This window comes from Stegodyphus dumicola, chromosome X2, assembly GCF_044657685.1.
Source record: "Stegodyphus dumicola isolate Sdum_Otavi_A_Nest chromosome X2, ASM4465768v1".
NCBI lineage: Eukaryota > Metazoa > Arthropoda > Arachnida > Araneae > Eresidae > Stegodyphus > Stegodyphus dumicola.
Window position 1 is genome coordinate 13148334 of NC_140781.1, and position 25692 is coordinate 13174025.

Sequence of the window (25692 nt, forward strand, 5' to 3'; positions counted from 1 at the left end):
AATTCTGTTCAGAATATTAGTTTTTCTTTTATCCTCGATATGCCTTACTATCATAAATCTACTAAATTTCCATTATTTCTTTTAATTTATATGACATATTTATTTTAATTAATTAATTTTATTTATTTATTTATTGCTTATTTTATTTAATTTATAATGCCGCCCAGGCGGTATAGTGGTTAGTGAAGCCTGACTGCGATACCGAAGGGCTTGGGTTTTAATCCCGAAGAAGGCATGGTTGTAAGTGTCCGTCCCTTCATAGAAGACAATGGTGGCTCACCTATTAGGTGCCTCCATAATAAAGAGACCACCACATCTGGCCTTAGTATAGATTAATATTACAACTGTAACTGTTCACGATCTGCCATTGGGGGGAAAATATATAATTGTTCCCCTTTTTCTCTTAACTAATTCTAATCCTGTACTGTCGATGTGAAATATTTTCATAGAATGCCCATGTATCAAAAGTCTTCAAGTGAAGCATTTTAATAATTTTAAGTCTTGACCATTTAATTAGAAAAGAAGTTAATTTTAATCTGTTTCAGTATTAAAGAAAGACTGGTTTTAATAGCTTAATCTGAACTGATTTTAAATTAAATACTCTTATATATTTTATACATTGAAATTTTACTTAATTTTGTGTTTAAATCCATCCTGTGAATTTTATGCATCTTTTCATTGGAAGAGAAACACGCCAATATAAAACAACAACCATATTTTAGCGCAGGACACGAGGTAGCATTATTTTGTTCCGTTGTATATTTTATCATAACATTAATAAATTATCATCATCATACATTTTTAATTGCACTTAAACAAGATAGGATATATTCTCGATACCTTTTGGTGCAATGTTAATATTTCTTGTTTTGTTCAAGGAAATCCCCCAGCCATTCCCTTTTGTCTTAACATTTTATTGAATTTAATTTGGTAATTATTAATTGTTAATTATTTTATTTATGTTCACGTTTTTTGACAGCTTTTTATAAAACCTTGAACATTTCTAATTGATTTTTAGAAGCAAAATATAGTACTTTATTCCACTCATTTCAACTGAAATCGTACCTACGACTCAGTATTTTGAAAAAAGGTTCATGAATATGACAGCGTTCATTTAACAGCAAATGAAGCTTTCGTGATCAGCGTCACCAAAGTGAAAAGAAGCGAAACCTAAATTCCGTATCGACGCGGTAGTGACCAGTTGCCTGGTTAAAGGCCAAACATCCTCTGTCCGCAGGCAACTTGAATGGGCGGCTTTCGGCTGTTCCCTCTCTTTACTGAATGTGCTGCCGTTCCAAAAACCGTTGCTCGTGTTCCAGTCATTAATTACTGCTTTTAAATTTGTGTAATCTAGTAGCATTTCATGATAAAGGAGAAACATTAAGTAAGACTTTTGATTTGATATTGCTTGCTTTATTTAAAAGTTCATAAGTTTTAATGCTTGGATTTTTTTATATGGCTTTTATGATACTGCTGTGGAAATGAATAATCTCTCATTTAAATTGCCTTTAAAATTTACGGATGTATGAAGTTGGCAATAACTGAATTTAATTATTAATTTAAGTAAAAAACTGTATATATGATTTAAAGTTCTTGAACTTTAGGATTAATTTTCTGTGCAATATTATTTTAATAATGAGAGATTAAGGTAAAACGGTACTTTTGTAGCTTGCTTTTAATATCTAATTTCTATTATTCTATAATGCGTTTACATGTTTTATATGTGTTATATATGTGTTTTACACGTGTTTTGTATGTGTCTTTATATGTACAAGTAAAAGTGTATGGGTTTGTATATGCTGTAATTTATGTTTAACAAACCAAGATTTAACAAATCATTCACCTATCGATCAAAACTAATATATTCTTAAGATGCCCCTGTATGGCCATGTACAATTACGTAAAATTCTTCAATAAACTCCCGAGGTGGCCTCATGAGGCTCCAGGGAGTTGCTACCGCTAGATAGGGAAGGGCGTGGGACATATGCCTGTTTACCTCTGTTAAACACCAGACGTCCCCTTCCTCCGTCACCTGTCGCCTGTAGCTTGCTTTCTATTTTAATAACATTGCTAAAAAGGCAGATTTTTAGTTTACTTTTTAGTTTTGCTCTTTAGCTATTTATTTATTTTTTTATTCTGCTAATGATATTCACCCATATTGAGGAATCTTTTAGCCTAGGTAATTCTGATACTGGTACACTGGTGAAAATCAGGTATTTTCATTATCTAGTGTCAATGATTTTAGAATTATACCACAATTTGCCTGAATTCTTCCATAATAAAATTCAGAAATTTAAACTTTTATTTTTACATTTCTTTGATATTGCATAATTCGAGAATAAGAGAAATTAAATATGGATGTATTGTGGCAAAAGCTGGAACTATATGTCTTGTTAAACAAACAGCAAATTTAAAAATGAAAATGGAGTTAGGAACTGATAAGAAAAGCATATTTCATTTTCAGACATATTTATTTAATCTTTTGACGTAATTCCGATCAATTTCTGTGCGTTAGGGTGTAGAGACATTAGATATTTTTCTGGAAGCAGGAAAGATGAAAAATTAGCAACTCCTTTCGCCGGGAATCGAACCGCGGACTTATCAATTACGCATTGAACGTGCAGACCACTACACCACGAAGGCATGCCAAGAAAGCGGGAGAAATACTTTATAAGGGCTGCTGAAACAAACTTCAAGCATATAGAGCGCTTTCCAGCTCTTGGACTGGAAACTTGCTTCGAAGAAATTGAATCAATTTCTTTTGAATTTTTTACAGTAGAAACTGCACTAAATGCTCGAATTCAGATTCGTGGGAGATAGTAGAAATGAATCACTCATAGCAGCATAGTATTTCCTGAACAAATTTAGTGTACAAAGTTCATTTCTGTAATTGTAAATCAACTTCACTACTTTATTTCCAGCAGTAAAATTTAAGGTTGGAAACCAGTATATGCGAGTACAATACCGAGGAAATTTGAGAATAAATTAAGTCATTAATTTATCTCTCAATTCAGCTGGAGATTTCGTAACGCAAAAGTGTTCTTAACCCTTTTCTTTGAATTAATGAAAAATCACAAGACAAAAATGTATAATTTAATATTAGGCAAAGTGCAATTTATGTTAGGCGTAAGTAGTGCTTTATTATTTTAAATAAAATGCTTTAAAATTATGCTTCTGAATGGGTTTCAAAGTCTAAAGTTAATAATAATAATTTCTTTTTTGAAACGAATTTTAAATTTCTAATAGCTAATGAAGTAATCGCAATTCAGAAGATATTATTGTAGTAATGAGTAGAGCAGGGGCAAGAATGGTGTATCTGAGGCACTTTTAACCTCTGGTGAACAGAAAAGAAGTCGTCGAATTAACTATGAAATCTATATAACTATGCATCGTCGAATTAACTATGAAAACTTAAATCTAAAATCTTCCAAATTTCGAATTTTGTTATGGAAGAATTAATTCAAATTATCGACTAATGCTAAAATAGCCGATACTATATATTGCATAAACAGCGATTAATGTCAATGTCAGTAAATACCAAGTAAAAATATTCTCCAGTACAGGTACCACTGGCAAATAAGAAGAAAGTTTTAAAAAAATAATTGCACTAAAAATAAAATAATAATTTCCATTTATTGGCAAATTTATTGAGATAGAAAGCAATTAACAAGAAAAATCTGTAATGCTCGGTAATAACTAAAGTTCCCAGAATATAATTATAACCAAAGATTTATTTTAAAAACAATATCTAAATGAATAAGACTACGGAACACTGTAATTTGAACTAGGTTCAAATGTCGAAAAATGAATTGGCTGAATGGGCATTTTCGTTTCATTTGACGTTAATAAGTGGCAGTTTCCCTTAAAAAGTGCTCAACAAAATTATCCCTTCCCTTAGGCAGCTAATACTCTAACTTTTAAGAATGAGACTGATAGCTCGAAATATTCAATTAATACATAATGTAGAGACATTAGGTATTTTTTAAAAGCAGGAGAGATGAAAAATGAGCAACGCCTTCGCCGGGACTTGAACCGCGGGCCTTTCAAATAGGCGCCGAGTGTACTGACTACTACATTACGAAGGCATGTTAAGAAGGCGGGAGTAACCTTATAATAAGACTAATTGACAAGTACGCTGAAACTTTGAAAACTAAATTAAGAGATTTTGTCTCATGAGTTTTGAAAGTGCTATTCACGTGATTATCTCCAATGTTGCTCAAGACGTAGCTAAAGATATTTCTGATATTCTTCTTTTTTAAATAGTCGGACAGATTAAGAACAATGAAAAAAATCTAATTATATTTAGCTAGAATTTTGTTTTTCGTTATTTTTTTGTGAGACTATATTCCCCAGTTTTGTTTTTGTAAATCTATTTTCTCTTTTGTAAGCATTAAACGGAAAATGCTGTCAAAAATGTTGTACTGTATGATCAAGTTATGTTTAATATAATCAATTACATTATTCAGAATCTATGTTGAATTGGCAAGATTAATGTTCAGCATAATAATGTAGTATAGAATATATAGTGTATTAATTGAAGCAATGAGTTTTGTAAATGTGGCTTAAGCACAGCGCAATGATCAATGCAATGCATATTGTAAAATATATAGCGTAACGAGTATGTGTAGCAGTGAGTTAACATGCGATGTAAATAGGAGAATGTTTAATCCCGCATGCAGAAAAATCTGATACTTTGCCCTTGTATGGCCATGTAATGTCTTGATTTCGGAGCGTAGCTTTAGATAGTTGCGGGATCCAGACGATACCCGATTAGTCTATGTAAGCCGCCTGGATTCCGGACCTGCTCTCACCTGTCATCTTTTTCCTGGTCGGTATAGAAGTTAGAGTCCCTGGCTGCTGCATCGTTGGGCCCGGAAAGTGTATAGTGTCCGTGCGGCAAGGGAGCGCTCAAAATACTCGGTGAACCGAATGGTTGGTGATAGAAGAAGAAGGACTTGGAGATCATCGAACCGCCCCGCTTCGGGGTGTTGTCAATCAAAATTGAGGGGGGGGGTAATAGCTAGTACAATTGTATTACCAATAGTGAATAACTGTGTCTCATCCCGTTTTATACCTGCATAACTCTGCCAAAATGTGAAACTCATTAAGATTTAAGTTTCACATAATCTCTAAGTTATATAATGCCGCTTATTCATGAAACTTTAATTGCTATGCCAGTATTTTAAAGTATATTGGTGTAATAAAGTTAAACATAATCTATATAATTATGAATATATCTAGAAACAAAACTTAGAATGAAATAAAAATTACTGTGCTTTCATAGTAAGGTAATGCGAGTATAACGACAGAAAACCCTAAATAATAAAGAAGTTTGTGTAGAAATTATTTATTTAAAAAGAGTATGCCAAAAAATAATTCTGCTTTTAGAAGAAAAAGATAAAATCCTGGCATTATTATGCTGTATAGTAATTTCTTAACTATCATCAAATCAAATCAAATAGCTAGGGCAATTTTCTGACACTCCAAGCCTCTGAAATTCTACTTCAGTAATTTTAATACCTTACTGCTTCTTTAATTTAGCCGACGACGCTTTGCATCAATCATACTATCGAAATTATAATTTGTAGATATTCCTGTGTTATTTATCGCAGTAGAGTGAGATACTCGTTTTAATCATGGCCTTTAAGATGAATAACGAATCTCGTCGAGCTTCACACTATTCTTGCTCAGGATTTCACCGAAATGATATACAGTAATTCTGAAACTACTCGCTTTTGAAACTGAAGGTGATTTTGAGGCACAGAAAAAAGCATTTTGGAATCATTTCTATCATTTTGATATTTGTAATACTTTTTCCACCTTTTCCATAATGCTATAATATGAAGTTAGTTGCAAAAGAACTTCATTTCCGTTGTGTCAAAGAGCGGCCAGAGTGTATAAAGGCATGTACAATGAATAACGGCTAAAACATCATTCCGAGGGTAGCCATTCTTTCACCTGTTATGCAGCAATATCGTTACGCAAGGGAAACCCGCAATTTTCGAAGCGACACTCTTGCAATTAGCGCATCAGCTGCAAAGTCGGATATTAGCAATTAAGAAAAATGAAAAAAGGATTTTACTCCTGTTATCTCATTTTCAGGTGATCATGGGGTCAATGGGCTACCGCTCTTCTCAATGGCATGAGCATAATGCCTTGCCCTATAACAAGCAGAAATCAGTGAACCCGGAGATTGCGTGACCAGCAGCAAATAACGAACATTGACCTACATACAAATCCTATTTTAGACAAATATTATCTCAAAACTGATTACTCCATTAACACATAAATGCATAATTTATTTTTATTAAAGTCTAGAGATTTATAAAATTTAAAGATCATTTTAAGTTAATGTCATAATGTTTCTATTAAAAGTTAGCATTATAGTGCATTAATAAAAAAATAAAGCAATCCATTATTAAGAAAGATCATTATTGGTTTGGTTTGCTTCATCTGAGTACGGCAAAGCACGCAAGGGTTATCTGCCTGAAGGAAGGGATGACTTTCGGGACGTCTTTCTGAGGAAACCTAGCTTGTATCCACGATACACATGGGGAAAATCACGAAGAACCCATGCAGCCAGCCTGTTCGCCTGAAATCCAGGTCAAACTACCAACATCAAGCTACCGATATCACTCGGACAATCGTGGAAAAAAGTTATTATAGCTCTTTGAAATAGATTTAAATTGCTTGCTACATATAATATATTGAAATAAAGATTTAACGCAAATGTCATATGAACCAAAATTAACATCAGATTGAAAGATATATATGACAATTAAATTTGAAATTAAGAAGATCGGATTTTTGTTGATACATGTCACTGGAAAAAATCTGCTATATTAAAAAGTTCTAGAATAAAAATTTAAAAAAAAAAAAAAAAAAAATTCTGAAAGGTTTCAGATTTTAAATTACGTCCAAAGGGGCGTTTTTTTAAACATTTTGTCTGTTACCTTTATTTATTATATATCCCGTTCTTCGCATTTTATCAGAAAATTCAATTCAAGAGCAATATCGTAAAATAGTTTTAAATTGAGCATATCTTTAGAATTTCTGATACGCAGTCTCAAGGGCTGTTTTTTTCTGTACAACGTTGCCATTGCTCACTTTGAAATCCTCGAGTTTTTTTAATCAGAATTCGTTAAAGATTTACAAAATATGAAATCGATGATAAAACAAATTCCAAATTTCAAATTTGGGCTTCCACATGCCCAAAATCGCGATAGGATTACGTCATTCAAAATTCGATGGCTCTATGTACCGTTGTTTTACCACAATGCGAGGAATATACATACATTTATGCAGATTTTTCATTATGTAATTTCTTCAAATATAATGCAGGACTCTAACATTTGGTGGCAACAGTTTGAAAAGTGAAACGGACATTTATAGTGAACCAACGCAAAATCGCAAAACGAAAACCATAGTCCTTCAGAAACAAAGCCCCTTTGGACTAAAAATCAAGTTCTTTCCTGTTAAAAAAAGTTTCTAAAGACTTATTTTATTTTCTGGTTAAAAGATATTTGATCTTTAATAATTTTTGTGACCGACAGGAATGTAGTATTCAGTAATGGCAACAACATTTATTATATAGCTATGATACCCCAATGGAATAGATAATGATTAAAACTTGTCATAAAGTAAAGCACATGAAATTTGCTCACAATTCAATGCCAAGAATATTAATAAAGCAAAATTAAGAATATCCTTTTCACATCTTCTCCACCTTCTAAACTGAATAGAAACTTCAGCTTCCAAATAAGTAATTACAGTAGTTATTTTTATCATAATTTTAAATTGAAATAAATATCTTTAGTGAGCAGAAAATGAGAAAAAAAGAAACAATTTTGGCTCTTCAAACATTATCTGCCTCTGCACTTTTAATGTACTTTATTTTAATATACCAAAGATGAGATAGATTTATGCATGCCAGTGGTCTAGTTGTTTTTCTAGTAATCATCTTAATTTATAGCAGAACATAACTTACCTCGAAAGGTGGTGCTCTGTATTTTTAAGTTTTTACTTTTGTGTGTTACGAGCAGCCTAAGCATCGGAAAAGGCAAGCAGATATTGCATTTCCAAGTCAGTTTATCATTTTTGTTGTTGTCGTTTCTTTTTTCAAATTTCTTCTTGGGAAATACATGTCAAGAAGTTAATTATTATCAACGGCAGCCTAGGTCAAACCTCGTTCATGCCGTTAATAATAACTGATAAAATGCTGTCTAGTGGGAGTTATCGCCATTACTCGAATAATTTAATTAAAATTTTAACATAAAGAGTTAGCAAATTAAAAGCTCAATTTTAATTTCACTTCGGCTGTAATACTAATTAAAGGTCAGTTACAAACTAAAACTCTGCAATATGCAGGCAGAAATGTTATACAGATATTTTCAATGATAACAATTACTAGTAACTCTGTTCAACATCTCATAAACTCTCGTGCATAGGATAGATTCGTCTATATCACTTGTTCTATAGCCTTGGAAAGAATGATCCAAATTTGGGTTACCGAAACTACTGGAGGATTTAATCAATCTTAGAATAATTCTTAGTTGTAACTGACAGAGAAGTGACTGGGGGTGACATACTGAGGTACGTTTTCGCTGCAGAATATTCGTTCTCTTTCGCAAATTATCCTTGACATTTAATACTCAGTCGCACGACATATATCATGCAATAATTCATATGTAGGGGTGGGTCATAAATAAGTAGCCTCTCTTGTGCTGTGTTATGGCTGTCAGGGTAAACATTGCATGCTCATTTATTTAAAACATCTGTAGAACCCCTAAAAAAGGAGGTTAAGTAGGTAACTCTGAAATTCTATTTGCTGAAAATAGGTCATTCTGATATACGTGCAAATAAACCTGTAAAGAATGAATTATATGCAAAAAAGTAAAAGTATAGGAGTAGCTACATCGAGGTTTCGTTCAATGTTTAGAGACAATTTTAGCCGTCATATACTGAATTATTAGAAATATTTAGGACCTGTTGACAGTAGGTTATCTTTGTCCAAAACTACTGAAAGGATTACAGAGTTAGTTTCAAGAAATCGCAGCGATTAAACCACAAGACTAACTTTCAATAACCACAAGAAACTTTTGATTCCCAATAACAGAGCTATATACAAAATCAACCTAGTTTCGAATAACTGGCATAATTTCTCCAACATCACAAAAATGGTACTCACCAATTTGAAGACGCCTTCGATGACTCTCCTGGCAATAACGTGGATACTCTTCCGGGAAATTTCACTATTTTGCAGCACTAGATCACACTCCGGCGTTTCCTTCTGACAGACACACTGTCACTTTCTGAAGAGGATTCACCACGCGAACTGTCCTTGCACGCAAAATTAGATCGTTCTTGTGCAAAGAAGAAGTCTTGACTGCTCAGATAAAATCCTTTACAATACTGCCTTTTCTGGAACTTCCATTCCGACGATCCGAAACACTCACACGACGAGATGTACGGAAAACAACGCACAATGTTAACTGAAGTCCACAGGAGAAAAGTCCGTTCCTAAATTTACTCTCAGGAACAATCCTAACCGCTGCCACCAATTTTAATATTACTGCTGTGGTGTAGTGGCCGATACTCCTACGCAAACCCTGGGTTGTGACACCGAGTTGAGATGAACTTCTAACAACAACATGAATTTTAATAAGACGAAAACTTTAATAGTTGCATGTCTTGACAATATTATCAAGAAGAAAATACTGTACAGATATATTTAGTCCCGTAATTTCAGAATTTTGTTACAGGAAAAATGCTCTATCGCATTATGTACGAGGAATGATCGTTCTTAGCAGGCCAACATGCCCATAGTTCTAAACAAGAAATTTGCTCTCTCTTCTCAGAAAACCACCTTATATATCTCCTCCTGTGTTTACTCGTGATGAACTCCCAGAAAAGGAATGATTCTTTCATTCATACATAACAAAATGTCCATCTCCTGACCCTGATGACCCTCCTGACCCTTCTTTTACTTCTTTGTCCACTGGAGTGACCCTTGAGGCTGCAACCGGAATAATTAACAAAGGCACAGGATTTCACCACTGATGAAAATTATTGCACTCTGAAATCACTCATTAGACAAAGGACAAAGAACCTTTATGCCACCTTATCACACCAGTATCATTGCCTTTTTTGCTGTCACGATCGGGAAGTTTCTTTCCTGCAGCAAAATCATCTTCCAACCATCTGTCTCATTTAAGACTGTTACATTAAACATTTCTTAAATGATGTCCTGTAACATATTTCTCTTAACTGATAATAGCCATCCACATTGCCTAATCCACAACACGACAAAGCTTTTCACATTATTTTCCTGCACTTGTACAGTAACTCCATGTGATAATTTTTACTGAACTAGAATGCTGATGAGGAGAATGCGCTAGTTTTTATAAAGCATTTTCTTTTTGATAATCACATTACATGAATGCACGCACTATGCTAGCGTTTATATACATAGTGGGTGCCGAAGTTTTCAAGGAAAGGGAGTAGGTGTGAAGAAAATTTACAATCATCTCTAAGACGACTTCCACTTCCAGCGGAGTTATCGTCTTAGGAAACTGAATATGTTCATTTTTTCCCTATGATATATTAGTCACTTCTAGAAATGGTCATTTTAGGGAGGTGACCGTCACAGCGCGGTTTGCCGTATTTTGAATGCGGACATTAATCAGTATATAAGGTATTTCTCCCGCTTTCTTGGCATGCCTTCATGGTGTGGTGGTCTGCACGCTGGGAGCTTATTCCAGAGGTCCGTGGTTTGATTTCCAATGAAGGCGTTGCTCATTTTTGAAGTCTCCTGCTTCCAAAAATGTCTCTACAGTAGCGCCCGAACTAAAAGGTTGGTGGATGATGATTCTCCTCACACAGGATTTGGCGACTGGGTCCCCTAAAAACCCCAGTCGCCCTTTAAAAGAGAGAATATATAAGGTATTTCTCCCGCCTTCTTCGCATGCCTTCGTGGTGTGGTGGTCTGCACATTGGGTGCGTATTCCAGAGGTCCGCGGTTCGATTCCCGGCGAAGGCGTTGCTAATTTTTCAATCTCTCTTGCCTGCTTCCAAAAATACCTAATATCTCTACAAGTGCAATAACGCACAATATACTGATACATTTATGAAAATCTGATTAGGAGCGAAAATCAGAATGGTCTTTCAAAATAACTAAACAACGTTTTAATATAATGGATATTATACATTTTAGGTAATTAATTAGAAACATTTTTATCTCGAAAAGAATACGAGGCTAGCAAAACAGATTATTTCTTATTTTGCATATTCTTTATCTGAGGACTTTGAAATTTTATTTTACTCCATTTTAAAATGAAGGATATATTGTTTCTATTTTGTACAAACGAGAACATAAGGACCAGATCTACCTTCTGCAATTATTTCTTGTTTTCTTTGGAAAAATATTATCCCAAAGACAAGTTATTGAGAAGTTATCAAGATTAGAGGGTTGTGATACTGACTGAGAGAAAATGTAACAAAACACAGAAAACGAAAACGAAATCAGAACTACGCCGAGATTACCCGTCAAAGTTTGTTCTGAACAGGCCTTTAATACATATAAGCCTAAAAAAACTTACACACAGAGAGTCTACTGTCAGAGTATCTCTTTGCAATATATCTTCAATATTTAAAAACGAAGAAATATATTTCATCTACCTAGATAATTCGCCCGCTTTTTGATGAAAAACAACTTTATTGAGTACTTGATATAACCAACTTGAAATAATATAAATGTTCCAATGAGATACTGTCAAAAACAGAAGAAATACATGATACAAGTTATAAAATTAATAGAATTTTCTAATAACACTACAAGTAAAAGATCGAGGCATAGCGTGCGCGGTGACTCTGATGCCATCTACAAAAAGTAAACAAAAATATTATTCATAAAGTAACATAAATTCATAAAGACATGTAGATAGCTCCTGCCATTGATTTACGGCATTACATAACACTGACAACGCCTTGTCATGAAACGGCTTCTAAGGTTGCTCACGCATACTGCACAATACTGCACATACTGCATACTGCATGTATACCACTTACCGCCAATAGTTATTAGCATATTTAAAAAGTCATTCACTCTGGGGTTTATCTGAACTAACAGAGACAACTGTTATAACCGACTCGTCTCCAAAACCAGTTTTCCCCATAGCGCAGCGAGATGAAAAATATGAACTGCACATATAGCGCAGCTAGTCGACACAGGGAACTGACTCCGTTAGCTTAGATAAACCCCAGTGTGAATGGTGAATGGCCCTGATAGGCAACTAAGGGTATAATGTATCTCTCCTTCCTTCCTAGCGTGCCTTCGTGGTGTAGTGGTCTGCATGCTGGGCGCGTATTCCAGAGGTCCGTGGTTTGATTCCCGGCGAAGGCGTTGCTCATTTTTCGTCTTTCCTGCTTCCAAAAAATAACCTAATGTCTCTAAAAGGGAACAGATGTAAGGCAATAGACCTTCTTCCCACTCGAGCAAAAACTCAACGGCACGCGAAAGATACTCGGTTTCAAAAGAGGTGAAAATACATTTCTTTTAATGCTGTTGAATGTTAGGTAAAAGTATGCTTGAAAGTGTTAATACGTAAATGTAAGGGGACTAGCATAGTCTCTTTAGTACACTCAGGCCCAGTGGCTAAGACAGCTGAACACTGGTACTTCGACTTGGTTCTCGGTTCGATCCCATAGGCTGCATAGTTGTTTTTCAAGATTTTGGGTAGCGTGGAAAAAAGCCAATTTCCGTCAGAAAGTCCTTCATCTACATCCCTTCTCCTAGGCAGTTAGTTCTTATGGTTTTGTATATTCAAATAACCTAACCTAACCTCCAGTCCATAGCGTATACGATATTTGTATTTTTAATTTCATTTCTTCACTTTGTAATATCATCTGTAGAGATATGCAATAGTGAAATTCCCAGACACAAATTTCTCGTCAAGGATTTCAATAATATTTTCAGCAGATTTAGATTAATATTTTAAGGAAATTTTAATAATCGCAGTTTCCAATTATATTGTATTTTTTAGGGGAAATTATGAAGCTCACAGCTGAATTTTTGGGGGGAATTTTCTCATTAATTGCCATCAGCGCTGCCGTGGAGCTTACCGGACCAAATGTGTGCACAAAGGAAGAAAAGTAAGTTTTGAAGCATAATAAATAAATAAATAAATAAAATATTATTATATTTTCTTCCGAAAATGGACACGTTATTTTACTCCTTAGCTGTCAAATTTTATTTTACGGAATCAATGTACACTTTGATAATTCTCAAAAAGTACATGTATTAAGTGACACCACTTCCTTCCATGTGTTAAGATTCTCGCAAGGATTTTCAGCTTTATTATTGTTACATAAGTTCAAAGACAATCAAATTCTGATTAATTAAACGTCATCAAATTATGGAGATTGTTATATGATACTCCTTTTCAATTTTCCTGTTCTTCCAAATATGAAATTAACTCCCAATATAATTAAAATACGAAATGTTAAGCTTTATCTTTTCTCTTTTACTGCCTGAGAATAAACAAATGGTAGTTTGAAAATTTATTAGATGTTTAATCCACCATTTCAATCAGATTTTTAAAAAAATTAATTTGTACTTTAAGAACAGCTTTTATTAAAAAAGGTTACTAATAAAATACAAATAAGAAGGACCGTACATGTAAGGTAAGAAATAGAAATTCAGTTATTCGCATAAAAAAACTTATCAATTCGTACTTTAAGATTTTCAGAATGTTTTATAAATGAATAATAATTTTTGCTACAAAAGTACATTTTCGCATTTATTACATAACATAATAAACAAAAGAAAGTAAGCAGCTAACATCCTGTTTTATCCCCATTATCTGTTCAGATATTATTATCTGATTCAGTGATTCTATCTAAAATCCAGAAATCGAGCAAGAGATCCAGATTAGCTGTTTTCCAGAAATTGCCCAAGAGTTCTTTTCCGTTCTCCCCGTTTTGTCATTAGTGGATTGATCAGTAAGTCTTCAATATGCACAGGAATTGGTTATATATCCAAACTTTAAATAATAGTTACAATCCACTTTTCATTGTTGATTTAGGTTCCTCACCTTAGAAGTTACAGTTTTTAAGTTGCAGGTTATAGGATTTTTGCTTTTATTGTTTCTGCTTTCATTTTGCTAAATATCTAAATTGCACTATTATTTACATTCCAGTCTTTACTGTTTGAGATTTTTCCAGGTACAACAAATCCATTCTGATTTCATATTCCCGACCTTATCAGATACGGACTACAACTTGGTGCTTCAGCATTCCTCCCAGATGCTCCGTATATAAGTAAGTTTTTACAGTTTTTTGATTATATAAATGGTAGCATTGTTACAAAACACGCATGAAGTTTATTGTGTTAATTCCGGATTATATTTAATTAATTCCAGATTATATTATTATCATATTGCTTTAATTTTAGATTAAATCAATATGATAATATAATTCACATTAGGTCAACAAAGAGCTAAATTATCGTACTGCACAGTCAAAAGCAAATGAAACAAAAAATAATTATGTAGCATGTTTCATAGAATACTGTAACTATCTACTCGTCAAAAACTGCTCAAAAAAAAAAAAATCCATTCGCTCCGACAAACACAGTTAATTACCTCGCATGCGATTCCAAAATATCGTTGAATGCTGGTGAAGAAAGACAGGAATCTGGAAGAGGGAAATAGTTTTAAATAAAACAGCACCACTGCCAGGAATCCAATACAGAACAACTGGCTCGAACAACTGGAAAATTTCTGTAACTACCTGGAGCACATCGTAGTAACGTCTTAATTCTTTAAGCTTTTATTATGATCTGTTGCAAAAATTAAGCGTGATATTTTCTCACAGTTAACATGCACGTAGCATTAACATTTTCCATACCTTGAAGGACCGACTAGAGTAACAGCTCAAATAACCACTTTCAAGACTGAACAATTTTTGGCTGCTGATTGCTTTATAGGCCAATAATACCCGTTCTGCAACGAACGCCTTTTGGTGAAATCTTACTTTCTATTTACTTCCCTTTCTATAGCATATATCTAAAATTATAGAACCGAAACCATGTAAATTGCCACCTTCTGAATGAAAAGTAGAAAAAATAAATAAATAAATAAACAGTGTCTTAAAAACGTGCTGCGATCACAAAGACTGTATTCGAATGCCACGTGCATTAGGATTCAATATTATTAGATGCATTTCTTTGAGGGTTTCGGTGTTTCCATGTGAGATATGTTTGTTCAAATTCAAACCGCGCAGCTACTGATATGATTTTCTGCTATAGGCGTAAGAATTCCTTAATAGGTCTTGTATTCCTTGCGATATATTGTAGAGACATTAGGTATTTTTGGAAGCAGCAAAGATGAAAAATAGCAAACCGCCTTCGCGGGGAATCGAACCACGGACCTCTGGAATACCAGCCCAAAGTGCAGAACCACTACACCACGAATTCACGCTAGGAAGGCGGGAGAAATATCTTATAATATTAACTGCGAGCATGTCCAAAACTTAAGGATGATCGATATTTTTTGAATATCTATAGAAGCCTCTACATGAATGAAGATGGCAAACTAGTTCTCGATACCTAGCAAATGATAATAATCAACAACCTATTCGATACATAATTTAAAAGCAAAAACAGCAAGTTCTCTGCAGGGAAATTTACTGCAGTATAGCAGGCGGACATAAATAAAGGATGGATAAAAATATTCTCCAATAACTATGCATATGATTTCGCAGCAGGGAATATGATCACTTCGAACTCCGATCCAGCAATCACAACGTGCTGACAAACTTATTAACAAATGGTGTAGGAATTTCTAGAGTAAAGTTGCCATTCATTCTTTAGATTATGGATAAAAACATTGTTTAATTTTAAGCAAAATTTTGCAAGTTGTAGTTCATCTTCACATACTTACTGAATGGGAAGCAGGCAGACCAATCGATTCGGTATATAACTTCATTTTCCAGGAGCTTCTCCACAGCTTTTGTTCAATGAAACTTCGCATTGTCATCCATAAAAGAAATGCTTCAGCTGTGACATCATGAAACAACCAGTTATGGCGTTTCATATCTTGTTTACAATAATGATTTGCCATCATGGTCCAATTGTTTAACATCTGTAAGTCAGTATGTCCATTAATACTTTCCGGCACGCTACCTTTTAAAGTCGGAGTTTTGATGAAAAAAAAAAAAAAAAAAAAAAGGTAGGCGGTCTAATTAGGCCTAGAGGTGTACACAAGTAAAATTTTGTGAAGATAGCACTTATCGTTTCAATTCTGTGGGTGTGCCCAAAGTGGGCACACTGATTGAGTAGAGCTTCGAAAAGAATGCTAAAACGAGCATTGTTATCAATGAACTGACCGATGAGAAGCGTAGAAACAAAGAATAAAGACTCTCAGTTGTCCTAGATTATCGGTGAGCCCGGTCTGGGCACACCTATGGTTCGCCGTTTGATTTTAGGCAAGATTTCAAGGTAAAAATTTAAAACTAATATAGAATAAGGAAATTAGCATACTGCCGAAAAATACATAGAAATTTCTTTTCAAACAATTCCTTTTATACCCTAAAAGAAATCTGGAAGATTTCTTTGAAAAATGAGGGTCTTAAAAAACTAAACATGGCTAAAATATACGGACTGGTTTGTGTTGAGCTGCCATGTACTATAAATAAAGAAGGTTCAGAGTAGCCTATAGTGACCTATAAATCCTCTTTCATTCAATTTTTCTGTGTGTACAGAAGGAAATGTTTAGGTGTGTCCAGACCGGACACATTGTGCCGCAATGGGTTAACCATGACGCTACCCCACGCTTTCACATGAGCACCACCAAAATTGTTACGCTTTAACGCGCCTTTAAACGTAGTTGAACTAACATTTGGAATACTACTACAGGTTGAATCGATTGTCATAACAAGATATTAAGCCATTAGCGTATTATTCACTTTCGGTGGATCTAACACCATTGCAAATGCCTTCTACAATGCTCTAGGAATAATTCCGCACAGTCGATCGATGTTCGAACATAGGAAACCTATGTAATTCAAGCGTCGACCCACAGTTCTGTGGGATATCCTCGTTCCTTTACTGCAATAAAGGCGATCTGGTTGGGCATGTACAGAGGCTTATTATTACATTGACTTGTTTTGAGATTATCACTAAATATTAGTCTACCAGTACAGTTTTAGACAGAGGGCGACATTATAAGCCAAATGAGGGAATTCACAAAAAGTAAGATTATGTATCATTTTTCGACATACTTTCCATGACATATATTTTAAGTATTCCAGCACTTCGGAGGTGCATGGATACCATGTGAAGAAGAATTCTTTTGATTGCCACACTAACCATTCGTGTAACATGGTTTCCAGGTTTTTACCGCTTCAGAACTATTTCCCTTCCATCGATTCTTTAAGCCATCAGAACGCATGAAATTTGCTGGAGAAGTTAGACATTTGCTCTTGATTGCAAAGAAAGGTAATTTAAGAGTAAATCTGCATCAGAAGTACTGGTTACTGTTACTCTCTTTTCCAAGTAACTTTCCAGAATTACCTTATTTGCATCCCAGATATGAGTGAGCATGACTTTCCCATTTGATGGAATGAGCTCTCAACAGTAGTGCCGCTTTTAATCTCTTTACATCATTGATTCACTTGCTAAGAATAAGTCTATTGTGCTTTCATCCTGCGATTAATTTCATCTCGTATCAGTTTTCGTAATTCTTCTCGTGATTTTAAACAATACGAACAACATTACATTAGACGCCCACGTGTAATGTGAACACAAGCTAGTTTCCAATGGAAAGCTTTCCGTGAAAAATTTTTCTTCCTTTACGTATACAGCCCTTGTGAGCTTTGTCGCTTTCACGGAAACAAAAGAGTATTATAGGACCTTTGGGAAATCAGCTGTCTCCAGCTTTATATACTTTACCTTAATAAATTACCTATCAAAACAGAGTTAAATAACATTTTCTGTTAAAATTAACTCTAGAAATGGTTATGCAAAGGTAACACGAGAAGAACTTTTGCCTGGGAAGATTATGTTATAAGGTATCTCTCCCACCTTCTTGACATGCCTTCGTGGAGTGGTGGTCTGCACGCTGGGCGCGTATTCCAGAGGTCCGCGGTTCGATTCCCGGCGAAGGCGTTGCTCATTTTTCAATCTCTCTTGCCTGCTTCCAAAAATACCTAATATCTCTATAAGTGCAATAACGCACAATATACTGATACATTTATGAAAATCTGATTAGGAGCGAAAACCAAAATGGTCTTGCAAAATAACTAAACAATTTTTTAATATAATGGATATTATACATTTTAGGTAATTAATTAGAAACATTTTTATCTCGAAAAGAATGCGAGGCTAGCAAAACAGATTATTTCCTATTTTGCATATTCTTTATCCGAGGATTTTGAAATTTTAGTTTACTCCATTTTAAAATGAAGGATATATTGTTTCTATTTTGTACAAACGAGAACATAAAAGCCAGATCTACCATCTGCAATTATTTCTTGTTTTCTTTGAAAAAATATTATCCCTAAGATAAGCTTCCAAAAAATTCTCCTGCTTCCAAGAAAAACCTAATGACTCTACAAGTGGCGCCCGAACTAAAAGGATGGTGGATGATGACTCTCCTCACCCAGGATTTGGCGAATGGGTCCCCTAAAAACCCCAGTCGCCATTTAAAAGGGAGAGCATATAAGGTATTTCTCCCGCCATCTTGGCATGCCTTAATAGTGTGGAGGTCTGCACGCTGGGCGCTTATTCCAGAGGTCCGCGGTTTGATTCCCGGCGATGGCGTTTGCTCATTTTTCATTTCTCCGGCTTTTCCAATTAATCGAATGTCTCTACAATGTTAAGGCAAGATTATTTGGTGGTATAGCTTGCAGTTGTTCCTGAAAGCTTCAGTTTACAATAAAATAAAATAAAATAAAAAAAAAAAAAAAAAAAATGTGACGGACCTATTTTTTCGGCATCAAAGATTCTCTTTCTAATAAAATTTCTATTAGGAAGAAATTTCTCAATACTTTGAGAATTTTGTTGATGGCATCTTTTCGTTTCAATATTCGTTCCACTCTTCATGAAATGCAGTAAATGCATTTTGATACGCAAATTTTTATTCGATTACTATTTTCCCTAAATCATTTGAAGTTGAATATTCGAATCCGAAGAGAGGTCCACTGATAATTTAAGTATTCTAATTTATATTACGGTGAAATTACCTGTACCTTGTGTTACTAAATTCTTGATTTTTCTGGCAAAGTAAAATAATTTTTTTTTTCCTTTTCTATTATGAATAATAAATTTAATTTGTCTGAAAGAGTTTAATAATATCTACATATTTCTTGATATAGAACAATTTATGGAGTGGCTCACAGGAAGGAGGTAAAAGAAGTCACTGAAATTGTCAAAGCATGTTGTTATGGATATAAAAAGCAAGAAAATTCATGTGTCCGTAAGTTTCTAAAATTCTTACTTTTCAGACTACAGTATTTCAGTTCAGTTTAAAATAAAATATATTTTACTTTGCCTAGAGTTCAAGAAACCTATTTTGAAGTGTAAATATCTTGTCAAAAGTATAAACCAGCTTTTTATGATATATAGTTGATTTTTTTATTTCTTGCAACTTAAAATGCGCTAAAGTTGTTAGACGTTTCCTAAATTTTATAGTCCTGAAAACTTTAAAAAGTGCTTACATTTTGAAGAACGTATTAAGCGCGTAAAATGCAGTGTTTGGTTAAACTTTAACTAATTGTAAGGGACAAGGAAGAACAAATACTTGCTTAAGAAAAATGTATTTTCAACACACAAGAGTTTTCTAATATGATTTGACTTGTACATGTATTTACATGAGAAGCACGTCTTATAAAAGAGAAGTCCTAAAAGGAAAAGATGATTTAAGAGCATATAAAGGACTTTATAATTACCATTAATAAAATCTGACGTTAATTTTTCTTTGTAATATACAGAGTCTAAAGGAATAAATCTATATACAATTGATAAATAAAAAGGGATAAATCTATATATAATACTACATATTGCTGATTTATGTTATCTGCGGTTTATGTATAAATACGTATCTTATATTCCCTTGTGTTTAAATTAAATACTTCACTCCATGATTGCAGTCCCTTTGAGGTAAATAACCCTCACACATTTCACCGGAGTCAACTACCTATATGTTACTGCAAATAGAAGCTTGACATAGAGGGCAGAAATTTAAATATATATCTTTATATTTCGTTTTGATTTTAATTTTAGACTAGATTTAGAAAGTTTGATTTTGATTTACATATTTTAACACCTTAATGTGTCTTTCTAAGCGGACGCGTCGGGAAATTGGAACAGAGAATCGAGACTATTAAAATTTCCAAGACACTTTGTCAAAAAATTTTTTAGCGTAAAAGTTTCAATTGTCTGTTTCGGCGAAACGCGTAATGGGGTTAGCTTGATTCGACGTTCAAACAATGAAATTTCCCTTGAAAAGCCTGTTTGGATATCGAATTGGGCTAATTTACCATTTTCCGCTTACTTTTTAACTTTTTCTGTTATTTAATTTTATTGTACTTATGTTTTACATGTCTAATGATTTGCTTTTCATGTGTATTGATTTTTGAAAACGTCTTTAACCTTTTGGAGCGGCAGCTCTTGGTGTATATATATATATAAATTTAACTGTTAGCATAAATTTAGGTATTTTGCATAATGAAACTCGAAAGGCATACGAAACGAACGTGCGCCAAGGTATATATTGGCGAGAGAAAGTAAAGCTCGGGTGCAATGCAGTATATTTGATTTTCACCCTAGCTACTTGTACCTGGCCAAAGGTCTAATCCAGTAGTACTTTCTTCTCTTTCTGGTACGATGGCAAAGTATATTCCTGTTTATTTTTCTTATTGCATAATATAGGTAAGCCTGATGATATTTAGTACTGATGATGATTCTATGTAAGTTATTCTTTTGAATGCTTCAATTTTAACGTCCTTGAACATTATTACTTTTGTTATGCTCAAATTAAGCAAAATTATCCTATTTTATTAAATAAAAATTTCGTAGTTAATCTTTTGAGTTATGATTCTTTAATTCTGTGCTTGAGGAAACGTACTCATTACGCCTTCAGTGCTAATGCACAACCAACAAATGATTATGAGACCTGAGAAATTGAAATTTTGTAATGTTGTAAGATTCCAGGGGCATAAAGTGTTAAAAACTCTTTGTTGAAAAAAAAACTAGTTACAAAGTTTAAAAGAATAATTGTAACAAATAATAATGTCTATTCTAAAAGAATCAATTTGTATAGAAAAGTTAACAGATGAAAATTATTCAGTGTGGAAATTTAAAATAGAATAAATCCTAATAAAAGAAGGTTTAGATGATGTTGTATTCGAAGAAAAACCGGAAAATGATACTGGTATTTGGTTAAAGAATGATCGTAAAGCTAAAGCTTTAATACGTCTAAACATTTCGGATTCGCAAATTATCCATGTTTAACATAGTAAATCTGCAAAAGAAGTTTGGCAAAAGTTAAAATGTGTCCATGAACGTGTAAATTTAACAAATAAGTTATTTCTTCTTAGAAAACTATATTCCATTAGATATAATGAAAGTTCTAAAATGCAGGAACATATCAAAGGAGTACTAGAGTTGGCTGAAAAGCTGCGTAGTATAGGTGAAGAAATTAAAGAAAATAACTTAATAGCAATACTACTATGTTCTTTACCAAATTCATACAACTCCATAATAACTGCAATAGAAAGTAAATCGGAAGCTGAATTGTCGCTAGAATATGTTAAAAACAAACTAATAGATGAGTATTGTAGACGTGTGGAAACTAAGAAAGTTCAAAAGTACGATTCAGTTGCTTTAAAAAGTAAAAGCGAAAATAAACCAAAGTATGTTACACAATTCTGTACTTATTGTAAGAGAAATAACCATACAATAAATGACTGTTTTCATTTAAAACGCAACGCTAGGACTTCCCCGAAAACAAATGTAAATAATAGTAAAGTAAGAAATTATTCTCAAAATTATAAAAGTAATGCATGCCAAATAGCAAATACACAAAGTGTAGAAAAAATAACAAAACTTAAAGAAAATAAGTATTTTAAAAGTATTGAAACTGAAAATTCGCAGATTCAGTTTAATCAAGTTCTAAAAGTGGAAAATAAACATGAAAACACGCAAACGCAAGAATGGGTTATCGACTCAGGAGCCTCCACTCATATGACGAGTGATAAGCATTTTTTCTCTGTTAAATGACTCTAATAAACAAATAGTAACTGTAGCCAATGGTGCTAAATTAAATTTTTATGGTATTGGTGAAGGTTATTTTAAAGTTCAAAACTTAAAGGGTCAGGTTACACAAATAAAATTGGAAAATGTATTGTATGTACCAAGTTTAGATAGTAATTTACTTTCTGTTCAATCTGTTATCAATAAAGGTTGCATTGTTACATTTGATAGTAATAAGTGTTACATAAAGCGTAACAATATACTCGTAGCCGACGGCAACGCTCAGCAAGGTTTATATAAATTGACCGTAAACCCAATTGATGAGAAAGCATACTTAGCTAATAATGTTTCATGTTCAAATACGAACTGTATACTAAAATGGCATCAAAGATTAGGCCACAGAAATATAGATGCCATAAAAACACTTGAGAAAAATGATTTGGCAGACGGCATTAAACTTGGCAAATGCACTCATAGTGTGGAATGTTCTACTTGTGTAAAAGCGAAACTAACTGAAACACCTTATCCCAAAACTAGTTTTAAATCTAAAAATCCACTGGATTTAGTGCACACAGATGTGTGTGGGCCAATTGAAGTCAACAGCTTAGGAGGGAAAAGATATTTCGTAACTTTCATTGATGACTATTCGCGTTATACTCAAATTTATTTTATTACTTCAAAAGATGAAGTATTCGACAAACTTAAACAGTATGTTGCATCGACAACAAATAAATTTAGAAAGAAAATAAAGGTTCTCAGATCCGACAACGGTACAGAATACTGTAACGAAAGTACTGAAAATTATTTAAAGAAACTCGGCATTTTTCACCAAACTTCGGTTCCTTATTGTCCGGCACAGAACGGCGTCGCAGAAAGGAAAAATCGCTCTTTAATAGAAATGACAAAAGCTATGCTAATAAACTCTAAGTTACCGAAAGGATTCTGGGCTGAAGCAGCAGCTACTGCTGCATATCTTCAAAATAGGTTACCAACTAAAGCCACAGATAGAACACCATATGAATTGTGGAATGGTAGAAAACCAAACTTAAGTCACTTACGAGTATTTGGCTGTACAGCAGTTTATTATGTGAACAAACAAAAACGGCGTAAATTCGACAACATAGCTGAAGAAGGAATATTCGTAGGATACGATTTACGAAGTAAGGGATACAGGATTTATGTAGGTGGAAGAAAAATAATAGTAAGTAGAACTGTTAAATTTTCAGAAAACTCGTCTTTACCTGACAAACTTGCAGAAAATAATGCTGAAGATTTAGAATTAATTCACTTCAATAACTCGCAAGATGATGAAGAAAATAATGAAGAAACATCTCTTGGCGATGATTTTACAGAAGATTCAAAAAGTTCCGAAGAGTTAATTAAATGTGAAGAAAATGTAGAAAGAAGGGTTTCTAGCAGATCAACCAAAGGGGTTCCACCGGAAAGATTCTCTTATAAAGCAGAAGACGAAGAATCAATCTTACTTAAAATTAAAGATCCAGAAAGCTTTGAAGAAATTCTAAACTTACCAAAACGTGAACAAGAAGCTTGGATCGAGGCTATGCAAGAAGAAATACATTCTCTAAAAGAAAATGAAACCTATAAACTTACAGAATTACCACCAGGAAAACATGCAGTAGGCAGCAAATGGGTGTTTAAGACAAAATATGATGAAACTGGTAAAAATATAAAATACAAAGCACGCTTAGTAGCCAAAGGATTTACTCAAAAATACGGCAGTGATTATGATGAAACTTTTTCACCAGTAGTGAAACACACTACGATAAGAGTTTTCTTAGCATGGGCAGCGTATAATAATGCCAAGGTACATCAACTAGATGTTAAAACAGCTTTTTTGTACGGCAACTTAAATGAAGAAATATATATGGAACAACCAGAAGGATTCGTGGTTCCGGAAGAAAGACATAATGTTTGTAAATTACAGAAGTCGATTTATGGTCTCAAACAAGCAGCTAGGTCCTGGAATGCAGAAATTGAAAATACACTGAAGAATCTGGGGTTCAGTCAAAGCAAAGCAGATCCGTGTCTTTTTACAAAAGTGGTTTGTGATAAAAGAATTAATTTAATAGTGTATGTTGATGACATCCTAATAAGTTCTACAGAAGAAGGACTAATTCTTCAAACAATGATTTAAAGAAACGTTACCAAATAACGCATCTTGGTGAAACTAAATATTTCTTAGGCATGGAAATAAATCGCAAGGAAGATGGAAGTTATCTCTTATCACAGAAAAATAAAATAAATCAACTTGTCAAGGAATTTAAACTTGAAGAAGCGAAACTCGCTAGCACACCAATGGAAACGAACTATTATAACCTAAACAAGGAAGAAAATCTCCTAACTTCAAATGATAAATCTCGCCAAGCTATTGGAAGTCTTTTGTATATATCGTCTATCACAAGACCAGATATCACAGCTTCGACTCACATACTCAGCAGAAGGTGTAATAATCCACGTCAAAAGGACTGGAATGCTGTTAAAAGAATCATTAGATACTTAAACACGACAAAGAACCTATCCTTACAAATTTCGTCGAGTGAAGAACCTAATATTACAGTTTATTCAGATGCTGATTGGGGACAAGATATTGAAGACAGAAAATCTACATCAGGAAGTGTTATTTTATTAGGAAGGAACTGTATTTCATGGTTTTCAAGAAAACAAACTTGTGTTTCTTTATCCTCAGAAGAAGCTGAATATGTTGCACTATCGCAAGCTACGCAAGAACTACTATGGCTATTAAAATTAACAGAAGATTTCAATCTACCCCAAACTCTACCGATAAAGGTATTTGAAGATAATCAGTCTACTATAAGACTTGTAGAATCAGAAAAATTCAGTTCACGCACTAAACATATTGATACAAAAGTTCATCATATACGCGACTTGAATAACAAAGGAATAGTAAAACTTGCTTATCTTTCAACAGAAGAAATGGTTGCTGATATTATGACTAAACCAATTCCTAAAGCTAAATTTCAGTTTTGCAGGAATGAATTACAATTGGTATGAGCTTCATTAGCAAAACAGGGGCAATGTTAGCATAAATTTAGGTATTTTGCATAATGAAACTCGAAAGGCATACGAAACGAACGTGCGCCAAGGTATATATTGGCGAGAGAAAGTAAAGCTCGGGTGCAATGCAGTATATTTGATTTTCACCCTAGCTACTTGTACATGGCCAAAGGTCTAATCCAGTAGTACTTTCTTCTCTTTCAGGTACGATGGCAAAGTATATTCCTGTTTATTTTTCTTATTGCATAATATAGGTAAGCCTGATGATATTTAGTACTGATGATGATTCTATGTAAGTTATTCTTTTGAATGCTTCAATTTTAACGTTCTTGAACATTATTACTTTTGTTATGCTCAAGTTAAGCAAAATTATCCTATTTTATTAAATAAAAATTTCGTAGTTAATC

General features: G+C 33.7%; 1 protein-coding gene across 2 annotated transcripts in view; it reads left to right on the forward strand.

The window, feature by feature from the left end:
* The first annotated feature begins 1227 nt into the window (after nt 1-1227).
* Nucleotides 1228-25692, forward strand: part of LOC118200239 (uncharacterized) — a 94253-nt gene continuing 69788 nt past the window's right edge. For both annotated transcript variants that reach the window (XM_035372181.2, XM_085809190.1), the window contains exons 1-4: nt 1228-1384; nt 13041-13149; nt 14221-14316; nt 19372-19472. In XM_035372181.2, the coding sequence (XP_035228072.2) occupies nt 13049-13149; nt 14221-14316; nt 19372-19472 (298 nt within the window). In that variant the 5' untranslated portion in view covers nt 1228-1384; nt 13041-13048. The remainder of the gene's footprint in view (nt 1385-13040; nt 13150-14220; nt 14317-19371; nt 19473-25692) is intronic.